At 40.3% G+C, this 26,521-nt stretch overlaps 1 protein-coding gene across 1 annotated transcript in view; it reads left to right on the top strand.

Annotated features, from left to right (window-relative positions):
* Window positions 1–26,521, top strand: part of AGMO (alkylglycerol monooxygenase) — a 329,174-nt gene that overhangs the window by 184,774 nt on the left and 117,879 nt on the right. Inside the window, exons 11-12 of the mRNA XM_044679541.1 lie at window positions 11,955–12,037; window positions 16,624–16,729. Of these exons, the coding sequence (XP_044535476.1) occupies window positions 11,955–12,037; window positions 16,624–16,729 (189 nt within the window). The remainder of the gene's footprint in view (window positions 1–11,954; window positions 12,038–16,623; window positions 16,730–26,521) is intronic.

Here is a 26,521-nt window from a genome sequence, read left to right as displayed (position 1 = left end):
GTCCACTACTCTATTTCTTAGACAGCAGCGTGTTATTTTAATGATTACGTTTTTATAATACAGTTTGAAACCTGGGAGAGTTAGGTTACCTTCCTTCATTTTTTACTATTAATTATCTTAATATTTTTGGCCAATTGTTCTTCCAGAAGAATTTTGTTGTATATTTTCTAATTCTACGCATTAGCTATTGGTAGTTTGACATGACACAGAATTGTTAAATTAATTTATATAGAATTATAATTTTATTGTATTAGTTCAGCCTGCCTAAAAGTAATTATTTTTCTATTATTTAAATCTGATTTTATTTGTGTGAGAAGTGTTTTGTAATCTTCTTCATATAGTTCCTGGGTTTGTCTTGCTAGGTAGACCCCTAGGTACTCTATATTGATTATAGTTATTTTAAATGGAATTTATTTATATACCTCTTACTATTGGACTTTGTTGTGTGTAATATATGGAAATGTGGATGATGTCTGTGGGTTTATTACACATCCTGCAACTTTTGCTAAACTAGTTAATTTTTTAGCAAGTTTTTTTTTTATTATTTTTTAAAGAAAAAAATATAAACCTTTACCTTCCGTCTTCGAGTCAATACCGTGTATTGGCTCCAAGGCAGAAGAGTGAAAAGGGCTAGGCAATGGGGGGTCAAGTGACTTGCCCAGGGTCACACGGCTGAGACGTCTGAGACCAGATTTGATAGGACCTCCCATCTCTATGCCTTACTCTCAGTCCACTGAGTTACCCAGCTGTCCCCTTTAACAAGTTTTTTGGTTGATTCTCTAGGATTCTCTAAGTATACTATCATATCATCTTCAGAATGATAGTTTTGCTTCCTTATTGCCTATTCTATTTCCTTCAATTTCTTTTTCTTCTCATTGCTATTGCTTAGCTAGTATTTCTTATACAATACTAAGTGATATTTATGATAATGGACATCCTGTTTCATTTCTGATCTTATTGGTAAGGTTTCTACCTTATCTCCACTGAAAATAATGCATGCCGATGGTTTTAGATACACACTACTTATAATTTTAAGGAAAGCTTCATTGGTTCCAAAGTTTTTAGTGTTTTTAAAAGGAATAGGTATGTTTTGCCAAACCTTTTTTATACATCTATTGAGATAATCATATCCTTTCTGCTGGTTTTTTTATTGATATAGTCAGATATCATCATAGCTTTCCTAATATTGAGCCATCCCTGAATCCCTGATATAAAACCCACCTAGTCATACTGTATTAACCTTGTAATATATTCCTGTAGTCTCCTTAATAGTATCTTATTTAAGATTCTCCATCAATAATCATCAGGGACATTGTTCTAGAGTTTTCTTTGTTTTTTTTTCTCTCCCTGGTTTAGCTGTATGTAGCATATTTGTGTCATGAAAGGAATTTGGTAGAATTCTTTCTTCACCTATCTTTTTTTTGAAAAAGTATATATGATAGTATTGGAAATAATTTCACTTGAGAAAGCATCTGGCCCTTGAGGTTTTTTTTAGGGAGTTCATTGATGACTTGCTCAATTTCCTTTTCTAAAATGGAATTGGGAATTTTATTTCATTTTGTGCTCATGTGGACAATTTATATTTTTGAAAATATATATTTGAAAATATTAATCTCTTTCACTTATATTGTCAAATTTATTGACATATAATTGGGCAAAATAACTTCTAGTAAGTGCTTTAATTGTCTTTTCATTGGTGGTGAATTTACTCTTTTCATTCTTGATACTTTTCTGCTTTTTCCTTTTTTTTGAATTAGCCAATTCTACTTTAAAAAAATATTTTTCTTCACTCTAAGTTTTTGTGCCTCATTTTCCATGTGGCATTCTAAAGAGTCCCCCACCCCGGTGGATTTTTGTACCTTATTAATCATTTGGCCAATTCTGTTTTTTAAAAGTATTTTTCATCAGTATATTTTTATGCTTCTTTTACCAAGCTATTGACTTTCTTCATAATTTTCTTGCATCGCTCTAATTTTCCTTTCATTTTCCCTCTACTTTCCTTATTTGCTCAACAACAACAACAACAACTTACCTTTTGTGAGATCCATATTGTTGAGAGGGGTTCAAACTGCAGAGTGGGGTTCAGGATACATCACAGAATTCCAGTAGTGCCCCCCAGAACTCTAAGAGAGAGGGTAGTTAAAGGCAGTTGGAGCTCTGGTATAAGAAGGCAGGTCACCCTGCTTGCTGGGTTCTTGAGTCCTAGGTCTTGAATCTTAGCAGAGGGATAATCTGGGTGACTCTGAGTTGAACCATTCAATACCTGACTTGCAAGCTGTTTTACTTTGGTTAGACCAGGGGTTCCCAAACTTTTTTGGCCTACTGCCCCCTTTCCAGAAAAAAAATATGACTTAGCCCCCTGGAAATAATTTTTTTAATTTAATAGCAATTAATAGGAAAGATAAATACACCCGTGGCCATCACTGCTCCCCTGGATTGCTGCAGCACCCACCAGGGGGCGGTGGTGCCCACTTTGGGAATCACTGGGTTAGACATACAACTATATCACAGTCTACCATAATTTAGATATCTTGATATAGAAGAAGAATGTTATAGGGTTAGAGAGCAGATCAGTCATTCAGGATAGCTAGCCCCCTTTGGGGGGAGGGGCTGCTTTGACATTATTGTTTGAGGGTTTCCCTGACCTTATCGATTCTTATCCCTCTCCCATCCTTCTCATTCACTTATCATTAAACCTTTATCAATTGGGAACAGTGCTTAGATATATATTTTGGGGGTATACTTACAACATCCTTTAGCCAAGTTCCTCCCACGTGTAGGCTTGAAGTTAATCCTAATTCTCTGAGCCAGTGAGTTTCTAAGACATCAAGCTTCTGCAATACAATCCTGTGGGGAAATAATTTAGAGAAAGTGATCATCTTTAGGAGTCTAACCTTTCCTAACTTACTGTCTTGGCCCAGGAGTTAACAAGTCTGTTTGTCCACCATTACCAGATTGTAACTGACTTTTCAACTGCCTAGTGGGAGGGGGGAAGTGAATGGAGCACTTTCACAAGATCCTGCCCCTCCTGACCAGTCAAGCCTGCTTGTGGGTGTGTCCCTCCATAGACCAAAGGATTAAGGAGAATCATGTAACCATGTTAACTTTTCTAAAAAATAAATATTATTAAATATAAAAAAAAGGATTCAGGAGACCCGATTGCTATAGACCTCTGTCTATAGTTTCTCAAATACAACACTTTCTTCTTAGAATCAATACCAATATTGATTCCAAGGCAGAAGAGCTGTAAGGGGTAGGTAAGTGGGGTTAAGTGAATTTTCCAGGCTCATATAGCTAGGAAGTGTTTTTGGATCTCAGACCCCTGATCTCTAGACCTAGGTCTCTATTCACTGAGACATCTAATTGCCTCTTATTTGTTTTTTAGTTTTTTGTAAATTCTTTTTTGAGCTTGTGTAAAATTCACATTTTTCTTTGAGGCTTTGCTTGTAACTGCTTTGGCTTCAATGTCTTCCTCTGTGGTTGTGTTTTGATCTTCTCTGTCACTGTGGTAACTTTACATAGTCAGGTTTTTGTTGCTTACTCATTTCCTAGCCTATTTCTTTATATAATTGTATGTTAAAAGTGGACTCTGATTCCATAGTGAAAAGGCATTGTCCCAAACTTCAGGTTTTTTTGTTCTGTGTTTTCAGGGTTAGTTCTGGAGGTTTGTAAGTGTTCAGTTTTTTAAGGCAGTATGATCTAGGGAGAGATATAGCAACTGCTCTCCTCTTCTGTGCTCTGGTCTCTGAATAATCACAAATACTCTTCTTCATCCTATGACTGGCATTTCTGATCCTGTTCTTCTGTGGGCAGAAACGCTAGTGCTCCTTTTTGCCTTGGAACTGAGACCAGGACCCCTGCTCCCTTGGGAATATCCACAAGCACTTGACACCAAGCAAAAACTGTGGTCCTTCTCTGCTACAACCACACGCACTAGTATGCTAATAGTCCTAGTAGTCCTGGAACTGCCACCTGGAACTCTATTGGGCATTGCAACAGGACCCTTCCCCCAGTGCCAGCAGAGCCCCCAGTAATCCCTTTCTGGACAGGTTTCCTACACTCTTGCCATCTTTAGACTGAGAGTTCGTGAAGCTCGGCTGCCACTCATGTAGCCACCTTCAAGGTCTACTTCTGACACGTCCTAAGGCATGACCCGTGAAGTTCTGTACTCTGGGCCTGACCACCAACCCAATGATGCAGACCTTTCCTGCCAACTTCCTAAATTGTCTATAGTTGAAAAATTGCTCTCAGCCCCTTGACCTTTTATTTGTTGTGGTGTTTCAGAATTACCTCGTGACATTATTTTAAAATTGTTTGGAAGGGTATTTGGTAGAGTTCAGGTGAGTGAGCGCCTGCTTTTATTCCACTCTCTTGGCCTGCCTTGGTCCTGCTTTTGCACTTTTTTTGCCATTCCCATCAGGCTGTGTGCTGATGAAGAATTCCTGCTCATTTGCAGAATTCCACAGTGCCTTTTTGGACGCGGGGCCTCTGATAAACCCTACAAAGGCATGGCCATCCAACAGCAATATTTTTTTCCTGTTTCATCGTAGCCAATAACCACACTGGAAAAGCTGTGGCAGGCTTGTCACTGGGGGTCCTGCTGTGGTTCCACAGGCTTCTCTGTTTATACATAGTCTGTAGTGTAGGAACACTCGTTTATTTTATATGGTCACAGACTGCATATGTAGAATTTCTTTGGAAGGAAGAAAAGGGATGCTAAAGGGCGCACAAAGGTGTGAAAGCCGCATTCCTTCCTTGATGCTGCTTGCAAAATGGATATTTAAATATATGATGTTTGGCTTAGTGATATAACTCACTGGCTTTCTGTTGATCTTGGGACAGGCAGGCTTGAGAAATCATTGCTTAGCTTCCAGGGTCCACTTCATGGGGTGATCCTGGGAGGCAGCCCTGGAAATGAAAATACCTTTGGCACTTGTCTGCACCCCGACTTAAAGCAGCTATGGGAACATTTATCTTTTCAAATGATATGAAAGCACACTTGACAGGACTCAACATGAAAAAAGGCCCTGATTTTTAGAGCATGAAGTCCGGCAACTGCAGATAGGCTGGGATACGTATTATTTCGGTCATTCCCTCCCCATTAAAGAGGCAACTGAGGCTCTCTAGAATAAACATGGAAACACGCTTTTGGAGTCTTCAAATCCCCTGAATGTTCCCCTCACTCACCATTTACTATAAAATGCCCCGGACACACGAGCCTCTTTCTGAGGTCTTCTTGTTAGCATGTGTTAACATCAGCCCTGAAAAATTAATATAGTGTCGTCCTCGGCACTTATGCCAGAGAGGATGACCTAGGTCAGGGTCCCAGGTCTTAAACTAACCCCCAGAGGCCATCGGCAGTATATTCACCTTTCTGCAAGTAGGGCCCATTGGGTATGGTTTCTTCCTAATTTCCTATGCTTTCCAGGTGATTATTAATGTAATATGTTCAGAGAAATTCGAGCCAGAGTGAGCATCTATCTAGCCTGCCTTTAGGGTAGTAAGCAAATAAAAGAAATATGCTGAAAAGGCAGGACATCATCTACAAATCCCAGTTTAATAAATATGGACCCTGGAAACATACAAGAGTGAAGGCTGCTTAGTTGTTATCAACAGTGATGGAGTAGGTGCTAATTCTGTACTAGGGCCGATTACAGATAAAAACGTGAAAAGGCAGAATTAACTTTCTAAAATTTCAATTGAATGAAATAACGAACACTTCAAGTGTTGAGTCAGAGGTATCTTGTTACCTTTACTTTTCCAGTGTCAGTGAGGAAGCGGGGCATGCTAGTCCTCTGTTTTAGAAAAGCATTTCAAAGCATAATCAAAGTCAATGAACTCTGGAAGAAAGTATCATATGATGAACAAGCAAAGACAAAAATGCTTGGCAGGTGAGTTGGACCAGAGCTTTGCCTTTATTCACTGAATACTTTTTAAAGCTAGTAATATTGTTTTTGGTGACAGAATCAAGATAAAAAAAATGATCAATGATCACAAGAGGCCATTAGACTGCAAAAAGAGGGATAAATATGAAGGTTCAGTAATTCAATACTGTTCATTCCAGGATACAAGAGGTATTACTAGATAATCTGGCCCCCAAAGACAATCATTGTGATGTGGTGGTCAGAGACTCGGTGGTGCTTCACATTCATGAAGAGAATCATGAGATGAGAATAAAAATCTGAATGTCTAAGTTCATTGTTGACTGCCATGTTTAATGAGGAACATTAACAAGCTGGAGGGCATAAAAGAAGAGCACATAAGGAAGTAAATAAAATGGAAACAAGGCCATATAAAGACTATTTAAATGGTGGTTGATCTCAGTCCCAAGGAAGAGGATGGTGCAAGGACAGCTCTTTGAGGAACTGTCTTATAGAAAAGAGCATACATGTACTCTTCCCAGCCCAAGGATGAGGAACCAAGACAGATCCTGTGAGGAGGAAAACTCAGAGTGGAGATGAGAAAAAAAATCCCTAACAATCTGAGATGAAATAAAGTGGAATGGGCTCTAGGAGGAAGGTGGACCCTCTTTCCCCTCTACATCACAGAAGGTTCTCAAAGAAACTCATTGGGTGTGTTAAATGGGGATTCTTCTCAGTCTTCATGGCCTTGGACATTTCTTCCAAACCTGAGCTTCCCTGGCTCTCCAAAGCAGAGCCCTGAAATCCATTAAATGGGCCTTATAAACTGGTAGTTTTTCTTTGTCACAGATTCTTTTCATTTAACTTGTAACTTGCATTCTTTTAGTGGACACTCCCCGTTCCCAGCCATTTTCAGTCAACTCAGCTTGTAGAAGGTATCAGTTGTGTTGGGGTGAGTGAAGCCCAGAGAGGAATGCAACCAGCCCTGGAAAAGGGGGAAAAGTGAAAACTGCACCAGTCTGCGTGTGGCCAACGTGATAAGAAGCCTCTCCAGACGACATGTAGCTCCTCCTCAGATGGTAGACATAGCCTAGGTTCTTAGAGGCTCTGTCAGCAGAGATGCATTCCTGCCTGATCTTCCCAAGCAGGCCCAAGTCTCTGAGTGCAGATTCAGGCACAGATCCAAGATGGATCACTAAGGTCATGGTCAAATTCATGAACCATCAGCAAAGGCTGGATGAGGCTACTATTTGCATCAGGGAGTGGAAATGCCTCTTGGATGGAAACAGAGACCCTGGAAGGATGGGAGATAAAAATAATGGATTACATTAGTCTAGCACCGGCCATCCATTATCACAGTTCCCTGAAAGGAAGCTAATGCAGCTAGGATGACTATTTTACCGATGACTCCAGGGAAGTACTATGACTTATTTAAGCTCACATGATTAGTCAGTAGCAGAGTTGGGACTTAAATCTAAGTTGTCTGTTCTCATTTGTAATGTTTTCTTCATCTGGTCATCTGTGTTTGAATTCCAGCTCAGGCACTTAATACATGGGCAACCATTTAACTTATCTCTGTGCCTTCGCTTCCCTACTAACAAAATAATACCATTTCATATATTGTCATGAGCACCATCACCATCATCATCATTACTAGAACTTATAGTACTTTAATGTTTCTGAAGCACTTGATATCTATTAACTCAGCTGGACTTGATCATCTTTGAGATCATAGATTCTCCACAAAGTTGGTCCATTTATTACCCCCATTTTATAAGTGTTGGCACTGAGGTTAAGATAGTTGTAGTAGGGGGCAGCTGTGTAACTCAATGGATTGAGATCCAGGCCTAGAGACAGGAGGTCCTGGGTTCAAATTTGGTTTCAAACATTTCCTAGCTGTGTGACCCTGGACAAGTCACTTACCCCCATTGCCTAACCCTTAGCACTCTTCTGCCTTGGAACCAATACACAGTATTGATACTAAGATTTAAAATAAGGATGTTAAAAAATAGATATAGTGATTTCCTGGTGCTGCATAGCTATTAAATATTGATGGGATAATTTGAACCCCCATCTTCCTCTTAGCAAGCCCTTCTCATTTCCCTCTCTGAGATACTTTTCCCCTCTCAACGTGAGGACTGTCTAGTAATCATAGATCTGATGTTGCTTGTAGAGGGGCCCCATATCTGGTGCCAAGGAAAAATCGAGATGGGGAGAGTGGAAACTCTCTATCCCAGAGGTGATGCTTGTGTCCATGAAGAAGTCTACAGCCCCGAAACTTGTTTCCTTCAGGGTCAAAATGAGGTCACTGAGGCAAAAAAAAAAGAAAAGAATAAAGTCAGTGAGCTAATGTCTTCCTGGAGTTTGCTGAAGTGATTATTTGCCAAGCCAAAAGCAACTGGAGCTGTGACTCTCCTGGGGGACCCTGGTGGAGTTTTTTATTAGGTACCTTTTGGTGAGAGTAACGGATTCCGGACATTTCGCGTTCCACACCCTCATAATTAGGACCCAGGGAAATTCTGTCAGAGCCTCCATAGACTCAAAAAGGTGGGAAAAATGTAGGACGGCAGAAATGGGCTCATCAACAGAGAGGCCATAGGAAGGAGAAAAGCTGTCTTGTTTGGGGGACTTGAGGGCCAAGGGAAGAATTGGATGAATGGCTGCTCAACCCCTCAGAGACCAAACTCTTGCTTTGCCCTCATACTGGGAATCATCATCAAATTCTCTTTCCCAAAATGGCCCATCCCCCAAGAAAGCTCCATAAACAATCTGTACCCAGTTTCCCAAACTCCGAAGCACTTGTTTGGTTCATTGTCTTTGGAGAGAGGAAAACAGAGGCAAATGTGGTTCAAAGTGAAGCATTGGGGTCCTCTGGCTTCTCTTAGATATTTCATTCAGCCAAAGACACCTTCTGGGAAACCATGCCAAGAAAAGATGCCATAAAATGAGAGCAAACGCAACAGAATCAAGCTTTTCTTAACTGTTGTCAAAGGTCTCTGGAGAGCTCTGGGAAGGCTTTTTCACACAAGATTTAGCAGAAAGGAAGCTAAGCTCTTCTCCCCAGCAGCTGAGCCAATGGCAAAAGTTTGGCTTTGATCAAAAGATAGATTATCCTTAAGTCCATCGGGCAAAGATATTGAGTGAAGATGTGATGAGCTTTACAGATTGTATATATTTAATAACCTGAATAACTGGTTGCAATGCACAGGATGCTGTATGTCAAATGATGATGATCACAATAACCATCTCTTCTTCTTCTTTTTTTTTAACCTTTACCTTCCACCGTGGAATCATTGATTCCAAGACAGAAGAGCGATAAGGACTAGGATGAGGGAATTAAGTGATTTGGCAGTCACGCATCTAGGAAGTGTCTGAGGCCAGATTTGGACCCAGAACCTCCAGGCTTGGTACTCTTTTCATTGTGTTATCTAGCTGCCCCTATGGCACTGCTTTACTCAAAAACCATCAATGGTTCTCTGCTATCTCTAGGATAAATTCTTCCATTTGACGTTCAAAGCCCATTACCATCTGTCTCCAACCCTTATATTCAGAATGACTTCACATTATTTTCTTTCTACTGTTCATTCCAGTACAGCTCACTAGCTTTCTGTTGCCTCTTTCTAACATTCCACTTGCTGTCTTTGCCTCTTCTTGTGGAGAGTACTCTTCCTTCTCACCTTGGTGTTATAGAACTCCTTGGTCCCTCTTCCCATGGCTCAGAACAAGGGCCACCTCTTTCCGGATGCCTTCCTGGACCTCTTTATCCTCCCAAATTGATATAATATATAGATATTTAGATATACACAGAAATGTGTGTGTGTGTGTGTGTGTGTGTGTGTACACACATATAGATACATAGGCGTGTTGACTTTTATCTCCATATATTTTGCTTGTCCCATAGTGAATGGAAACTTCATAAGGGTAAGGATTGCTTTGGTTTTTCCTTTGTATCTGCAGAGACTTGTCTATACTTACCACCTCATCGGTACCTCATAAATATTGGTTTGGTTGGGATGAATCTTGTTCCTTGTATTCAGCACATAGACAGCATGAAGAGCAAATAACTTTGTCAAAAACAATTCCAAATGGCCATATTTGTTTACTGATTTGGGGAGGGTCACTAACCTAATAGATTGGGAGATGCTATCAATGCCTCTATTTCATGCATATTTTAGGGAGAAAAGAAAAATATTTGACTAACTCTCCCATAGGGCTTCCCTTCATGAAGACCAACCTGATGGATGGGAAGTGAACAATATTATAAGGTGGAGATGGGAGTAGGGCTCAGACCCAGGTGAGAAGCTGGATCCAGAAGTATATATTAATGGTTCCACATCAATTTGGAAAAAAAAAAGTTTTCCAGCTGAGAATCCCCATGTTTCAGTGCTTGGTCCTAGCCCATTTAACAGTTTAGTCAATGGTTGGATAAAGGCAAAGATACCATACTTACAAGATTTGTAGATGATGCAAGGTTGGAAGAGATATCTAGCCCATGAGATTTTAAAGTCTCCAGAGAATCATGGTGGCCAAATTAATAAGATACAGCTCAAGAAGGACATACAAAATGATTTACATTTAGATTCAGAATTCCAGATCTACACACACACACACACACACACACACACACACACACACACACACACACACACCGAAGAGGGAAAGCCTGACTGAATGATCATCTGGAAAGAATCTGAGTAGTGGACCACAGGCTTAAGAAGAGGCAAAAGTATGACTTGCCACCCGAAATGCAAACACCACCTCAGTCATTGTTAGGAGAAGCTTGGATAGTCTCAGAGGGGTGATCATCCTACTCTTTTCTGCCCTGGCTACACCTAGAGTATTCTATTCCATTCTGAACATCGGTTTAAGAAGGACATTGAGTATTGGCCAGTATCCAGGGAAGGGCAACCAAGATGGTGAATGGTCCAGAGATAGCATGTTCTAGGAATTAATTAGAGGAAAAGGGGATGATTTTAACTTGGAGAAAATATTGAAGATGGTAGAGAGAGACAATAACTGTCTGTAAGACGTGGAAGGGTAGTTTTCTGAACTCATTTAGTAAGTCTTTATCAAACCATGTACCAGACAGGGTGCCAGGTGAGGGGGATACAATGAAAATGAATGAATCAAGTTTATTAATAAATGTACGAAACATAAATAAAAGGTAAATGTAAATATATGTAAAATAGCTAAATATCATGGGAATTAAATACGGGGGGGGGGGGGAGGAATATCAGATGCATTATGCTTGGCCCAGCAGCAATGTGTGGGAGTTGCAAGATGAATTTAGGTTTGACTTCAGGGATAGTATCCTAATAGTTGGAGCTCTTGAAAAATGGGCTGGGCTACCTGGGGAGGTCATCGGAGATCTTCCAGCAAAGTCAGAACTGTCACTTGTGATGTTCAACATAGAGAAGAGATGCTTTTTGATTGACTCATCAGTTTATAAAAGGGATTCTTGGTCCCATCTGGAATGAACTTGTATTACTCGCTGTCCCTTCCAATTATGAGCCTCCGAGATTCACTAAGATGATTACAATATGGAGCTTTTAAAAAAACAGCACTCTACACTCGAATAAAGTCATAGGTCATTGGTTGCATTTCTCTCATATTTATATGCATTGGTTTGTCTAATTCTTCTCTGTGAAGTCCTTAAGACTCATTACAGAAGGGGCCCAGAGTTGACAACAGTTAAGTGATATTGAAAATCAGAGCTGGAATGTGGTATTTATTTATAGAAATGCTAGCTATTTCCCCTTCAGTAGAGGTACACGCATGGCTCAGAGGCCAGTGGAATGAGAAGCCTGGGGGCGAGGGGAAGAGAAGAAGAAACGTTAGAAAGATTATTTAATTTGAAAAATGATTTCAGAAAAGTCGGATCCCCAAAGTGCCCAACAAGGAAACAGAATGATATTAGGGAAAATGCTCAACTGCCGAAATGGCCCAAATGTAATGATGGATCAAACTACTCTGAAAACATGCCATGACTAATGGTGTAATAAAGATGGAGACCTCAGACTACTCCTGTGTAGTCCAATATTCCTTCAGAGAATTCCCCAAAATGAGCAATTTGTCTACTTGTTGGTTTAACAGGCATTATCACAGGCCACTCTCCTCCTGAGAACAGGCTACATCATCCTGACACTGACCTCCATTGGATTCCTCATGGAGCAAAGGTAGGAGGGGAATTTTCTCATTTGCTTTCGCTTAGCTTAATGTTCCCTGAAAAATGGACAAGTGTCTCTGGGATCAGTCCCATGTCATGTCCTCTAGGTCAAATGAACCAATCACTGCACTGTGGGAAGCACTGTGGCCTTGGCTAAAAGAGCTGAATTGGCTAAAAATGCTGAATCTGGACCTGAAGTGTGTTTAAGAGCACACAGGAACAGAATTGCATATGAGGATAGATGGATCCCTTGAGGGGGGGTAAGAGAGAGAGAGAGAGAGAAAGAGACAGAGACACAGAGACACAGTGAGAGACATAAAAGAGAGAGACAGAGACACAGAGACACAGAGAGAGGAGAGACAGAGACACAGAGACACAGAGAGAGACATAAAAGAGAGAGACAGAGATACAGAGACACAGAGAGAAGAGGCAGAGAGTCAAATACAGAGAGACAGAGAAAGAGAGAGAAGAGAGAAACAGAGAGACAAAGACAGAGAGACAGAGACAGAGAGAAACAGAGAGAGATAGAGACAGAAACAAAGATACAGACAGAGACAGAGACCCACACACAGAGATACACAGAGACAGAGACAATGACAAAGCGAGACCATGACAAAGAGAGACCATGACAGACAAAGAGACAGAGAATACATATACACCCCTAACTCTGGAGATCGTTTCATTGTCACAAAGAAGTTAAACAAAAGTAATCATCCTGTTCCTTGCATCTGATGTCAGATGCCACATTTGGCACCCCTGACCCCCTGTTTCTCTACTCAACAGGAAGCATGCTCTATCAACTTTTCTTTGGCATCAATATTGATTATTGCTTTTAATTGTTGAATTGTTTTCTACTGGATAACCAATGAATTTTATTTTCCTGGAGGTTCAGGGATTCCATCAAAGTCAGTTTGATGCCCCCAAATAGATCCCTGCCATCCTGCACTGAGAAGCCCTTGCTGAATCTCCAAATTGTCAAGGAATACTGGTATATGATTTGGCTAGGAGAGCAATATATCAAATGTAAAGCATATTACCAGAGAATGGACAATTTCATTTATTCTAGATTGTTTACACAGGCATATTGCAACCATGCATGTGTTGCTCTTCTTTAGACAGTATGATGTACTTTTTTTTATTGTACTTTTCTTTTAAAACCGCCCCTGTTGGTGAGCTCTGTGGTTCAGTGGATTGAGATCTAGGGTTCAAATCTGGCCTCAGACACTTCCTAGCTATGTGATCCTGCACAGGTCACTTAAAGTAAAAGTTAAAAAACAAACAAACAACAACAAAAAAAAAACCCTCCTATTTTCTGTATTTTTCCCTCTGCTTCATTTCCCTGTTTTCATTCTATTCCTAATCAGTAACTCAGGCAGAGATGGCCTTTGGGTCAGATTCTAAAGGGCTTCATCCTGCACAGAATCATCTCTGCTGAATTAAGATTTCAGTCTATTTCAATCATGAAGATAAATACTGTGAATGAACCGATCACCGTATGCCAATGTTGCCTCCAATAATCATTTCCTTATTATCTCTGATATCTGTAGGATAGAAGGGTCTCTCTTTAATTTCTCTTGTTCTGGACAGATCTAAACTTTCCAATGGAGAGGGAAGTTTTACATTCAGAGTCCTGTCGATGGGTGGCAATGGGGCAGAACGCGGATTTTCCTCTGGGCCAAGGTTCAGAACATTTTTTGCAAGTGACTGAATTTGCCAACTGACGAGAAAGTCTAAATGTCTGCAATGTGTCCTGCCTTCGTGGTTGTGTTTTGCCTGTCTGTTTATACACCGAGCTGCCAACAATTACAAAATTTTAAAAGTCAACTTCCAAAAGTAATTAGTGGCAGTTTTCCTTCTCCCTCAAAGAAATATAGAACTGTCAAGTGTAAACGACCAGTGGGGCTAGTAAAACATAAGGCTTGTGGAAATCGGGGACTACCTAGAAATATTTTCACTATGAGAACTTAGACAAATACCACAACAATAATAGCTTAGAGGCCTTCTCTAAATTTGTTTTTTTTCTGTGCTATTTTGATTTGCTGATATTTGAAAATATATGATCAGAAAATTCAATTTAGGAACAGGTTTTTTTTTTCAGAAAATAAATCTGATTAGTTTATTTGTAAGCAAACACAAACAGGACTTGTCCGATCCCAATTGGAACTCGTCCTAGTTAAGGTTTTGGAGAAATGTGAAGCTTTTCTTTTCTATAAAATCTGTTACCCCCCCCTCCCTCCCCCGGCTGAAAAATAGAAGTGATTAATTGCCCCAAAAAGGAATCTTTGAAGTCCAGCAAAAACATTTTCTCCTGGAACTCTGTATTCTGAACTGACTTAGAAGCACAGTCTTAGCTTTCACAACCAAATGAATGGGAGAAGCTAATGAGCTGTCTGTCTAGTGGGATCACCCTATCTTTTTCTCTCCTCTGTAAGCGGTTTAATAATGGAAAGGAAAAGCATGATGAAAATCAAATAGAGCTTAATCTTTGCCGCTTAAACAGTTGTTCATCACTGTCATTATAAAGCGATTAATTAAAGGCCAATCTGCATGTAGTCCTGGATTAGGTTTCCTTCAAAGCAAGTTAACCAGACACAGTCCCTGCTTTTTAGGACTGTTTACAGTGGAAGACAAAATGTGGACGGCAAACATTAATCATAAATTCAATAAATTAACAAAGAGCCGCATTTCCATTAGTTATCCTGTGCGATTTGGAGCACACATGGTTTATGTTCTAAATCTTTCAGGATAGAAATCCTCCAGTTCAGAGTATTAAACAAGAAATGTCTCTTAAAAGGTATCTTTGAAGAATCTGGACATGAGTCTCTTCAAGTCGACTTCTCTCGGTGCTCTAAGATGCTTGTTTCCAGCCCAGGCTTCCATGTTTTCTATCAGCTCCACTTTGCTCCATTATCTGTTTGCCTGGCAAAGCCGTGAAGCGCCAAATCCTCGTAAACCAGATAAACATGATGTAAGAAAGTTTAAAGGTCTACAAATAGAGAGGAGCTTGCCCTGTCTTGGTAGTGCCCTAGCTTGAGTATCAGAGAATAGGACCAAGCTATTGTGATTTCTCTTCAATCCCCACAGAGCCCCTGACTAGTGCTCCTTGCTCGGTATCCCCAGAATTCCACAATCTATAGGTAACTGTTGCAGTCCTCTGCCCCTCTCCATCTCTGCTTGAACAACTCACTCTTACTTAAGAAGGTAGCAGAGAACTCTCCACAGATGAAATCTTTCAGAGCATCAAGGGCAAATGGGTCAAGTTGAACCCCCATATTAGTTCTCAAAAGGATTACCATCTGGTTGGCCAGAATATATTTCTCCTATGCTTTACAGCTTACAAAGCATTTCTCTCACCAAAAAACACAGGAGACACTATACCCATTTTAGAGATGAGGAAATTGAGGCACAGAGTGATACAGGAGTTTGGTCGTGTTTCCTTAGCTATCCAGTAACAATCAATTAGAACTCCGACCTCTTTGACTCCAAGTTCAGCATATATTATGCAGCCTTTTTGAACATTAGATTCTTCAACTCTTGCCTAACCTGAAAGCACATTTCTCTGTTTGCTTCTTGGGATCCCAATGTTGCCTGATGTCTGGATGTGCCTCTTATATTCTGCTAGCTCAGACCTCCGCTTTACATGATGTACTTTGCCCTTCTCTGTGATCTTACCAGCATCCGTGTCCCTTTTTATTCACATTCACTCAGGGACTTCCTATTGAGTTGTTCAGACCCACTGATTGGTCAAAGCTTATTTTGGTGGTTGACCAGCAATCTAGCTTTTTCAGACTCTCTCAGAGGTCAGCAATGTCCTCCCCATCTCCATCAGAGAAAGGTCTACCAAGCTCCAACGTTTCCTTCTTCATGAAGCCTCCCTGGATAATCTCTGTCCCCTCCAACCAGGGGAAACATGTTATCCATACTTCTCTTATGAGCTGAACCACTTCAAAATTTGTTAGTTATCTGTGGGAGCATCATATCCCCACCCCACACTAGACCCTTAGCTAGAGAACAAGAACCATACTCGTTATTTTTGCATCCTCTCAAACTGAACTAATCGATTGTGGGTTTTGATTTTAATCTCTGATCTATGATTTCATTGTGGGGGATTCCCAGCGAGTTAATTCTCTCTCCCAATGAAGTAGTCTGCTAATCCTCTATAGTGTTGCCTGGGGACTCTCTTGGCATAATTTTTCTGTAGTCACATAAGCAGGGTGTAGAAGAGGCTGGGACCCCAGTTTTCCAAAGGCCAAGGCTGATACTATCCACTGAGCAGCCCCAAATCTTGCCTTGAACAGAATAGGCATAAAAAACATTTGCTGAATTAGAATTCTTTGATCCATGCATATTTCGTGAATGTAATAATCCTAACATGGAAACATGAAAAAAATTCCATTAAAATATAAGAGAAAGACTGTTGGATTTTAAGTCAGATCATTTGGATTTGAATCTTGTTTCTTCTCAATTCTAATGATGTGACTTGGCCTGGATTTCATTTTCTTCATCTGCAAAAGAAGGTTGAATGGTGCAACCCAGTGCTGAGCAGTCGTTCTAGGATCCTATGGTAACTGATGGTTGATTAACTTTCCATTTCAGACCTGGTGCCCCCATTTTGGAAACCATACGATGCTCCATATTTTTAATGTTGTATCGGCTAAATTACTTGAAGCCCTTCATCCCTTCACTGACATTTGCTTTGGAGGTAAGATCTGGAGTGCATGGGGGACTTGCGCCTGTTGGGATTGCCTCATCCTTTGCTTAATTTCAGATCCACCAACATTTCAATGACTTTCTCTTGTTGCAATAAAGGATTAGTTGGTAAATCCAATTCGCTTTCTAATGATAAAAGTAGAGTGACCGTTTCATTGATACGGCATCTAGTAGATAATGTTGGCTTTGTTGGTTTGTTTTTTAACTTGGCACTTTTGTATGTTGTCACAAAAAAAGATATGTTTTCCTGAAAAAATATGAACATTCTACATAGCCATTCTAAGTGGTTCCTCAAAGAAACCAAATCCCGACATGCAGTAGATGCTGGTGCACTGGTTAGGGATGTCTTTTAGGATTGCTTCTCATGGAGTCTTATTTTGCAAGAGGTCATTGGCAAGCATGGTGTCCAGGGGATCCTTATGCAAGCTTGGCTGCAGCTAACTGGCCCTTGAAGGCTCTTCTAATTCAGAAATTTGCCAAGTAAATAATATTGGGCTTGCCTCTGCTGGTTTCTTTTCATTCTCAATTATTTCCAGTCAGGAGACTTCTTCAGATGTCAATTTTTTTTCTTTTTGGAAAATTATAAAGCATTCAAGTTTCGTTGGGACATTCCTAAGAGATCTCTGGGAAATCACTGACATTGTAGATGGCAGGACAATGGGACAAGGGAAGACATTTAGCAATGGTCCTGTGAATTAGGGACTGCGCCACGCTGTTTGGCACCATTGTCCCGATGGGCTTCCTGAACACCAGGCAAACAGCCGAGGAACTTGTTCCAGAGATGGTGGAATGCTTCTTGTCATTTTGATTGCTGAACTAGAGAGACGTGACAGGTCCAGAAAAGAGTCAATGTATGACACATGGAATGATGTATTCGTTTTACAAACTCTGTTCCATTTATCAAGCCTTTTAAAGTACCTGCTCTAAGGCAAGTCCTGGCTAAGCATGGTAAAATCAAAGTACAGAGCATGGCTTCTGGCACCATGAAGGTAATTAAGAAATACTTATTGCATGAATTGAATGACTAAAAATACTAAGACATAGTACCACTTTCTAACTGTGATTTTAGGCAAGAAACCCAGCCTTTGCTGGAACTGTATATTTATGCCACTTGCCTCAGAGGGTTGAGCTGAGGAATGAAAAAGATAACTTGGGTCAACTTGAAAGTCCTTTGCAAATAGAAATGGGGAGTGGAAGAAGCAAATTTTGCAATGATAAGAAGCTGCCATGTGCTGTGGATAGAGAGCTTACCTTGAAATCAGGAAAAACTAGGTTCCGTTCCTACTGGAAACACATGCTGGATGAAATAGTTAATCCCTCAGATTGACCAATGCTCCGTTATGGGCCAGTTGGCCATCTGCATCGGAGGAGAGGATTTCTATAACAAAGAGTGCCCTATACTGGCAGCATCATAGTGGGAATGACAGTCATTCTACAAGTTTGTAGACTGCCATTCCTGAAATCCATGCCCTTGCTTCCTGGGCACATTCTTTGCCAAATGTGAATCAGCTGTTTCATGGATGAGACTCAAGGAGATCAGGTCACACGTTGAGCTAATGGGTTTCCTCTTCTACCCCACCCCTACATGGACACTTAGTCATCTTTTCAGATCCTCGTTCTCTTTTCTGTTCCAAAACACAAACTTGGCAGATAAGCAAGATAAAGGCATCCCCCCCCCAATTTTGGGGGAAGAAAAGTAAATAAGCTAAAGAATAAAACTTCAATGGGAAAAGAACTTTGGAAAATTCTCTAATTTTCTACAAAAGGTTATTGTTTTATAGGGGGAAACTTTATTATTCATGCTGTGTTTTTCCCCATATTGGACAAAATGAGAATACAAGTGCTTGGAGAACTTAAATCCATTGAACTCATGAGTCAACTTGAGAACAGGGTTACATTCTTTACAATGGATCTCCAATCTTCAATTCAGTCAGTCTAGAAACATTGTTCATTTCTAGGCTTACAAGATACAAAGACAAAAAAGATATAACTTTTCCCTTGGGGAGCTTACAGTCTAATGGGGGCCATTAAAGCCATAAAAGGGATCAGCAATCAACATTTTTCCAGAAATGGACACTTTGTACTTTTAAAGATTAAAAATAGTGGAATTACAGTTGCTCACATTCCTTTCTTACCTTAAAATTTCTAAAGGTTTTCTCTCCTTCTCCTTATCCTACAATAACCCTGTGAGGTTAATGCTGGTGATATTATTTTTCTTATTTTACAGTTCAAAAAACTGAGGCAAAGAGCCACAATTAGATTCATATTTGTGAATTCAAATGTGTAGTAAGGACCATAACTTATTTTTTTCTTTCTTAGCTTTCCATCTACCCTGGATGGATGAGATCTTCCCTATGTCTCCTTCTTCTGGATAATTCATTATAAAAGCTCTTCTTTTTCTTTGCTAGTGTTGTATGAATAAAACCATGATAAATAGACTTTAGGGTTCCATTCAATCTTAATTAGTGCCGGCTGGCTGCAAACCCTTCTCATGCCAGGACACTGTGTTCTCATCATTTCTCTTTAAAGCTATTACAAGAAAATTAGCATTCTCTAAACAATTTTTAAGAGTAACTGATTGTATGTAGTCAATGCTCTTCCCAAATAAATGAAGCATATTCACTAGAAAAATCTACTCTCAGCAGTATTTAAAGTTGACTACATACAGGTTCATTTTAACCCGAAGGAAGTAAACATCTCAAATATGCCAGGAACTTGAATATGCCAGGTTGGAATTTGCATAGAACAAGAAAAGTGGCTATTGGGCATGACAGGGAGAGTGATGGAGCTGGAGTCAAAAAGACACATTTAAATCCTGCCTCAGATATGCATAGAATGACCTGAAGTAAGTCACTAGACTTCTCTCTGCCACATTTTCTCCTCTGTAAAAATGGTGCTAATAATAGCACCTTTCCCACAGGGAACTTACATTCTACCGGGAGCAATCAGCAAAAATCCAGATAAAGAAAATCAAAATATATGCAAAACAAATGCATTGTCATAGGTGGCAAGGAAAAGAGAAAATAATAGCAGGGGAGAGAATGCTATCTAGAGAATGACCTGCAGAAGTGAGCTTGGAAGACAGGACGGGCTTCCAGAGAGTTCAGAATTTTCATTGACTTGACTTTATCCCCTAATGTCATCTCCTCCAGATTGGTTGGTAAAGAAAGGTACCTGGAATCCATTTGCTGGTCCTTTACCACTCCATCCCCTGATAGTAACTTGTGTAGCCTCCCTCCCCCCCAAATGGACAAAGGTTTGTTTTTTTTTTGGATTTTGGACAAAGACACTTGGATTTCCTATTGCCTTGGATGCAACAGCTCTCAGGTGGTTACAATTTGGAGTAAAATCTGAAGGTTGGTGAATTGTTTCCCATGACCAATCATGAACAGTTTTAGACTCCTTTCTTTAGCTTGTTTGGAATATTGATGGGGTCAGAGTGGGATGCTGTTTCTAATCAGGGCCAGTCATTTACTTCTGCAAATTCCCATGAAGTACTGCGACACAAACATACAACATCTACCTAGCAAGGTGTGGGGAATGATTATCCTAGCCCCCCCCCATCTCTATGCAGTTTGAGCACCTGTAATTTCATTGACTATTAAGTCCAATACATCCTCATTGCTTTTCTTCCATACATTGTTGTTCACATAATGTGGAAGAAGAGTCAAATCACTCCTCTTTCATCTCTCCTCTTGTCTTTTCTTGTGTTCTGTTCTCTTGTGTTCTCTTGCCTTGCCTTGCCAATTCTTTCCCCAATTCACACATTTATATATATATATATAAACCACCATCCCCAACTATACCTGAGCATCTGTTAGCCATTAGCTTTTCTTACATCAGTGGCTTTAGAAATGCTTAACCTGGTGAGCAGTTACACCAAAAAGAGAGAAGAAAAGCCAAAGTAACAAGCTATTCATTTCATAGGAACTGGAGTCAAAAGACATTTGCAAGAGTTGGGTTTTTATGGTAATATCTGTGTTTTTGTTCTACATACATATTCATTATAATGAATGGAAATGGTACTGGGGTCCCAAGCATTGCAAAGGTCAATGGATATGAAGATCAAGATCCTCTACTGGCCCTCCACTGAAGCTCCGTGGCCATATTCACTCTTTAAAGCACCTTCATTTGCTCAATTAATAATTTTTAAAAATGCTTTACATTTTCTTATGATGACATATAAATGTTAATTCAATGTATGCCTACAGTAGGATGATAAAAATAATTCCAATTTTTATAGTAAGTCGAGGTTTGAAGACTTTCTATCCCCCCTCCCCCCAAAAAAAACCCTTATGCAATGTGAAAAGATTATTCTCCCATGATGTAGTCGATGAGTGATGTTCAGTATAATAAAAAAGATTTGTCAGGGCCTCACTAACAGAATGATACCCATCCTAAGATTCAAAACAATTTCCTATGAATCTGGTTCCATGAATGATATTTGCACTGTACCATATGACCTTAGATGGAGACTCCAATAATTAGGTTGAATTAAAATAGTCGGAAAGAGGGTGGCAGAAAGGAATCAGTAAAAGATATTTATGGTCTCTTCATATGTCAATGAGCAAACCAGGGTAATCTGATCAGGAAGTTCATTTTATAGAGCACCATGAATAAGATTGGAAAAATAAAAGCCGTACATCTGTTAATTATAAAACTATTTTCTCATTTTTGGATTCCCTTTAGTGGAGATGCCACTGTGGCTTCATTTACTCATGTGTAGTGTACATGGAATATACATCTTTCCCCAAACATGGAAGTTGTATCAGTAGCAGGTAGATATTCCAAGTTATTTCTCCATTGTAGAATTCCTTGTGAGCAGAAATCCCAGCATCCTCTTGGCTCCGAGGCCTCTTCCTTTAATCAACTGGTTCCTCCAAAATTTCCATTTCATAGAAGATAACCAGATCAGAACATGACTTCATCCCACTCCAGACCACACTTCTGATTAGGACTTTCTTGACCATCTCCCATCCATGAGTAACACTCTCCCCTTTAACTTCTTTTTATTTGGTTGTCATCCCCCATTAGGATGTATGCTTCTTGAGGGCTTTATTCCTCTTTGTATTCCCATTGCCCGGGTCACAGTAATCACTTGGAAGATGCTTGCTGACTTAGAAACTCTAACACTGACCTTCTTCATCTCATCTAGATGTATCTTTCCCAACTTTACATCATGCATTTCATTCTCAGCTTCCATCTCTAAAATGTTATTAAGACAAACAAACAGGGCTCTTTAAGGATCACATAAGTTATACACCAGACATGTGCAGTAATGGCGGTAAGATTTTTTTCTCTTATTCTGGGGGAAGGAAATTCATACTAAAGATGAAATTAAGTCTTTGATGGAATACAAGCATTATTTTTTTCTGTTCTTCCTGTTGGTCTCTTGATGTGTTTCTTCTATAAAGAATGGTGTGCTTTCAGTAGATCTTAAGTTAAGTAATTTAAATACATAAAATTCTGTGAGGATGTTGCTCTTGAAGCTGACTAGGGGAAGGGCATGGGGCTAAGAGGGAAAGCAGGTTGAACTGAACATGGAGGTCTGTGAGCAGGATTTCTTGTCATTACTTGACTCCTAGGTGGGAGTTTCAAACATGAGTTATCTCTAACACCATGTTGGTGGGCAGATCACATAGGCTTTTAGAGCAGAGAGAGAATGTTTATTTCATGAATGTCATTTTAAAAAGTGATTGTAAGGGGGCAGCTGGGTAGCTCAGTGGATTGAGAGTCAGGCCTAGAAATGGGAGGTCCTGGGTTCAAATCCAGCCTCAGACACTTCCTAGCTGTGTGACCCTGGGCAAGTCACTTGACCCCCATTGCCCACCCTTACCACTCTTCTGCCTTGGAGCCAATACACAGAAGTTAAGGGTTTAAAAAAATAATAAATTAAAATTAAAAAAGGGATCGTAGTTCAGTGCATTAGTTACTTCTCACTCTCACACCTATTTATGGTCAAATGCACAACTCACTATGCCTAGCCAACTGCAGACCAGCTAATACTTTATATCTCATTGAGATAGCCTCTTGCCATCTCCCTTACCCACTTTGCCCCTGATCTTCCTTTATCTCTCCTCTTTTCACTTTTCCTCCCTAATATTGACAAAGTCCTTATAGAGTCTGAGGCTGCTCATCCCACATCACCCTCATACTCATATTGCTACATCAGGTACAACAGAGGATATCTCTATCTACATCCAAGATCCTTGGTGTGGGGAAGGGAGGCTATGAGGTATCTCCAGAGATATGCTGAGAAATGTCCATGGTAAAGGTTTTGCAGCTGGCTCTCTGAATATAATGTACTTCAACCCATCCTATTATGCTCTCCTCAATTTTAATAGTCAGTTAGAAGCACCTCAATTTCATTTAACCGACTAATATCAAATAGCTTCACAGAATATATTTCTAGCAAAGTTACAATGCAAATTATACTTAAGGCTGGGCACCTATGTGAAGCAGTGGCTAGAGCACCAGGCCTGGAGTCATGAAGACCTGACTGCTCAAATCTAGCCCCAGACACTTAAAAGCTGTGTGACTCTGGGCAAGTCACTTTATCTTATTTGCCTCAGTTTCCTCATCTGTAAATGAGCTAAAGGAGGAAATGGCAAACCTCTCCAGCATCTTTGCTAAGAAAACCTCAAATGGGGTCACAAAAGAGTAAGACAATACTATTGCAATATTTTGTATAAATGCCATTATAATTTCTATCATCATCATCATCATCATCATCATCATCATCATCATCAAATTATCTCTTGTACTTTTGATGCTCATTATTCTGATCTTTCCAAACTCTTAGGATTGTAGCTATCTTCAATATTTTGCCTTAAAGGAAGAAAAAACAAACCCCGAAGAAGCAAAGAGTAGTGATTAGTGTTCAAGGGCCCCATGTCGTCCTGGAAGGAGAGCCTGAGGCCTTTCTATCCAGAGGATAGCGTGTCACTTTTGCCCACACAGTAATCAAAAAGGAACAAGGAAGAGACGGATACTCCTTTGGGTGCTCAGTGTCTTTTACATAACCCTGATTCAGATTCAGTAGCCAGTAATAATCTTTCTCTTCTCTTGGCTAGCAGACCAAGACAAAGTGCAGAGTGTCTGCTCATGATCCAGACTGAGAAGCAGGGACCCACTTTGTGGAAAAGCAGGATTGCTAGTCCCCTCCCTTCTCTTTAGTAGCCTACAAAGCTTGCTCAGAGAACGTAGTGGTAGCATTCAGGAGCCGCTGACCTCTGCATGCACACTGGAGACTTTCAGATGCACTTGGACCCTTCCAATGATTTGCCTTGTGTTACAAGTTTGAAGAGATGAGGGTTGCCACACTTCTTGAATTTTCACACTGTATTTTGAGGGAGATGTAGTGCATATAGTTCTAAGTCATTTACACTTAAGTGATGACTCAAGTCATCAAAATGATACATTTTTAAGGTTGTCTAAAAAACCTTTGGAGTCTTTTAAGTAATTACGTGGTGTTTTATTTTGCCATTCTTTCCCTAATTCTAGAAAACAGGAAGTATCTGCTGGCCAGGGGAAATGAACTCAAACAGTCACCAGACTCTTGGAATTTGCCATGGCCGAGCTAGGAATGTTGAGCGGGTTCTCAAATGAAGGCAAACCTCAAGTAATTACATTGTTTGCATAAACATAGAAGTTTGGGAGCCCCTCTCTCCCAGGGTCCATTTGTCACAGCTGGGGCCATCTCTAGCCTGCTGACTTCCATCATGTTCCATTTTTCATTACCTCCACGTTACCTGTTGTGTTTGCTGCTACAATCCACCAACGTCAGCGTGGTGAATTATGATCAGCGGTTTAAAGTAAACATCATTTGCCCATAAGAAATTATTTCCACATCAGCCTCTGTTTTCTGCTGGGCCCAGTTTTTAGCCCTTCCCCTCATTACAATTGTTCCTCCCCCTCCCCAGTTTGAAATAGCCATGTGTCCCAGATTGCATTTCCTCCCGGCCGAGTATGCCACACTTGGGGCTATGATTTATGACCGGAGCATTTACACATTCTCTGGGCACTAACAAGATAGTCTGCTGGATTTGAAACTTATACAAAAAAATGAAAGCAAACATAGTCTCATGATAGAGAGCCTTGTCAGCAGGCAGGGAATTCAACAAATGCCATTTGTAATCTTTAATTTCTCCTTGAGCTTTCTCTTGAATGGATGACCTTATTCACTTGAGATTACTGGGTGAACAAAGCCTTCAAACCCCAGGAGAAGATTTTCTCTAGGAAAAGGACCACCATCTCAGTATGGAGATGCTGCCTGCCTCCTTCCCAAGATGGACCAAGGAGCCATTGCTGGTTTGCTTTGGCCAGTGGACTGGTTTCATGACTATCAACAATAAGGCTAAGACGTATGGTTGGTTCCAGATGCTCCAGCCAATTGACCGTAAAATTGCTACATATTTCTGGCAAAGCAACCAAGTCAAAGCTTTGAAAAGCTCCCCTCCCCCTTGCTTTCCCTCTGAAAAGCTCCTCATTATTCTTCTTCTGCCCCCTGATCTTAGCAAAAGGAATACTTCTGGAATCAATTAGAAATGTCTGCCCTTGATGAGATCTGCACGTGAGTTTGGAATTGTGAGGCTTTGATAGTGTCAGCCAACAGCTGCATTTTCAGGTGGTAAAACCTAAGAAAGAATTTTCCAGGGTTTATTTACAATCATAAAGTTTTTTTTTTTAGCTGAACCCACTCAGGACAAGTTGGAGGCCATCTCATATGCCATTGAAATGGGGTTTAAAAGGGATTAGGTATTTATTTTGTCCCGGATGAATAAACCAGTCCCTTATTATCAGGAACTTTTCAATTACTTTGCAGTACTGTGGCAAGTGACTGTAATAAGCTGGAAACTCAGACCTCCCCGATCTAAGCTGCTTCAAGAGAAGTATCTGTAATTCTTCTCATCACGTTAGTGTTTTGACAAGTGAGAGATAGTTGGCATTCATCAGAATCAAAGGGCACCAGCATCATGATTGAAGGAACCCAAAGCAAATGACTGATGACTTTCTCTTGTGGTCACATCTCCATCTGAGAGTTACTTGGATGTTTTCAAGAATCACCCATTTTCAACATGCAACAGACATTGATCCAGGGCTCACTGGATGCCGAGGGATGGATTAAACATTGAGCATATAAAGACCAAAAAAAGGAGAAGGCTATGACTATGGAGAATGGAGAATTCTTTCTATATGCAATAATGATATGCGCACAGCAAGAAATATAAAGCTAATCTAGAGTAGTAGGGAGGAGAGCACTAGCAATGGGAAGAAGGATCTAGAGAGTCCTCTAGGGGAAGATGACCTTTGAACCAAGCCTGGAAAGTAGCTGGACAAGTGGATGGACAAGGTGGGCAGGGAGGGAGCCCATGATTCAGCCTGGGCAAAGGTGTGGAGCAAAAGGATGCAATATTGTGTACTTCCTGTGAATAGTCAATAAGCCAGTAGAATGTTGGGTTGTTTGTTTTTTAATGAGATGGATACCATTGTGGTTTCACTCATCTTTGCATTCAAAGACTTTTCTGGCTATTTATTTAAAATAGTATTTTCCTAGGACTAGCTCTGAGCATCTCTGTGTATGTGTGTGTGTGTGTGCCTGTGTGTATGTGTGTGTGTGAATGTGTGTGTGTGTGTGTGTGTTTCACATTTGAAAACAAAAGAAACCAGAAATCGGTATTGCTTGTTTCAAAGGTGTCAATTTGGGTCATTTTCATTGAATCCCATCTGGAGTCCATAATGACTTGACCTGCAATCCGGTTTCATTCTGAGGGCCAACACCTGG

This window comes from Gracilinanus agilis, chromosome 5 (assembly GCF_016433145.1).
Source record: "Gracilinanus agilis isolate LMUSP501 chromosome 5, AgileGrace, whole genome shotgun sequence".
Taxonomy (NCBI): Eukaryota; Metazoa; Chordata; class Mammalia; order Didelphimorphia; family Didelphidae; genus Gracilinanus; species Gracilinanus agilis.
The sequence above is the reverse complement of the archived record's forward strand: the minus strand, read 5'-3'. Positions and strand labels throughout refer to the sequence as shown.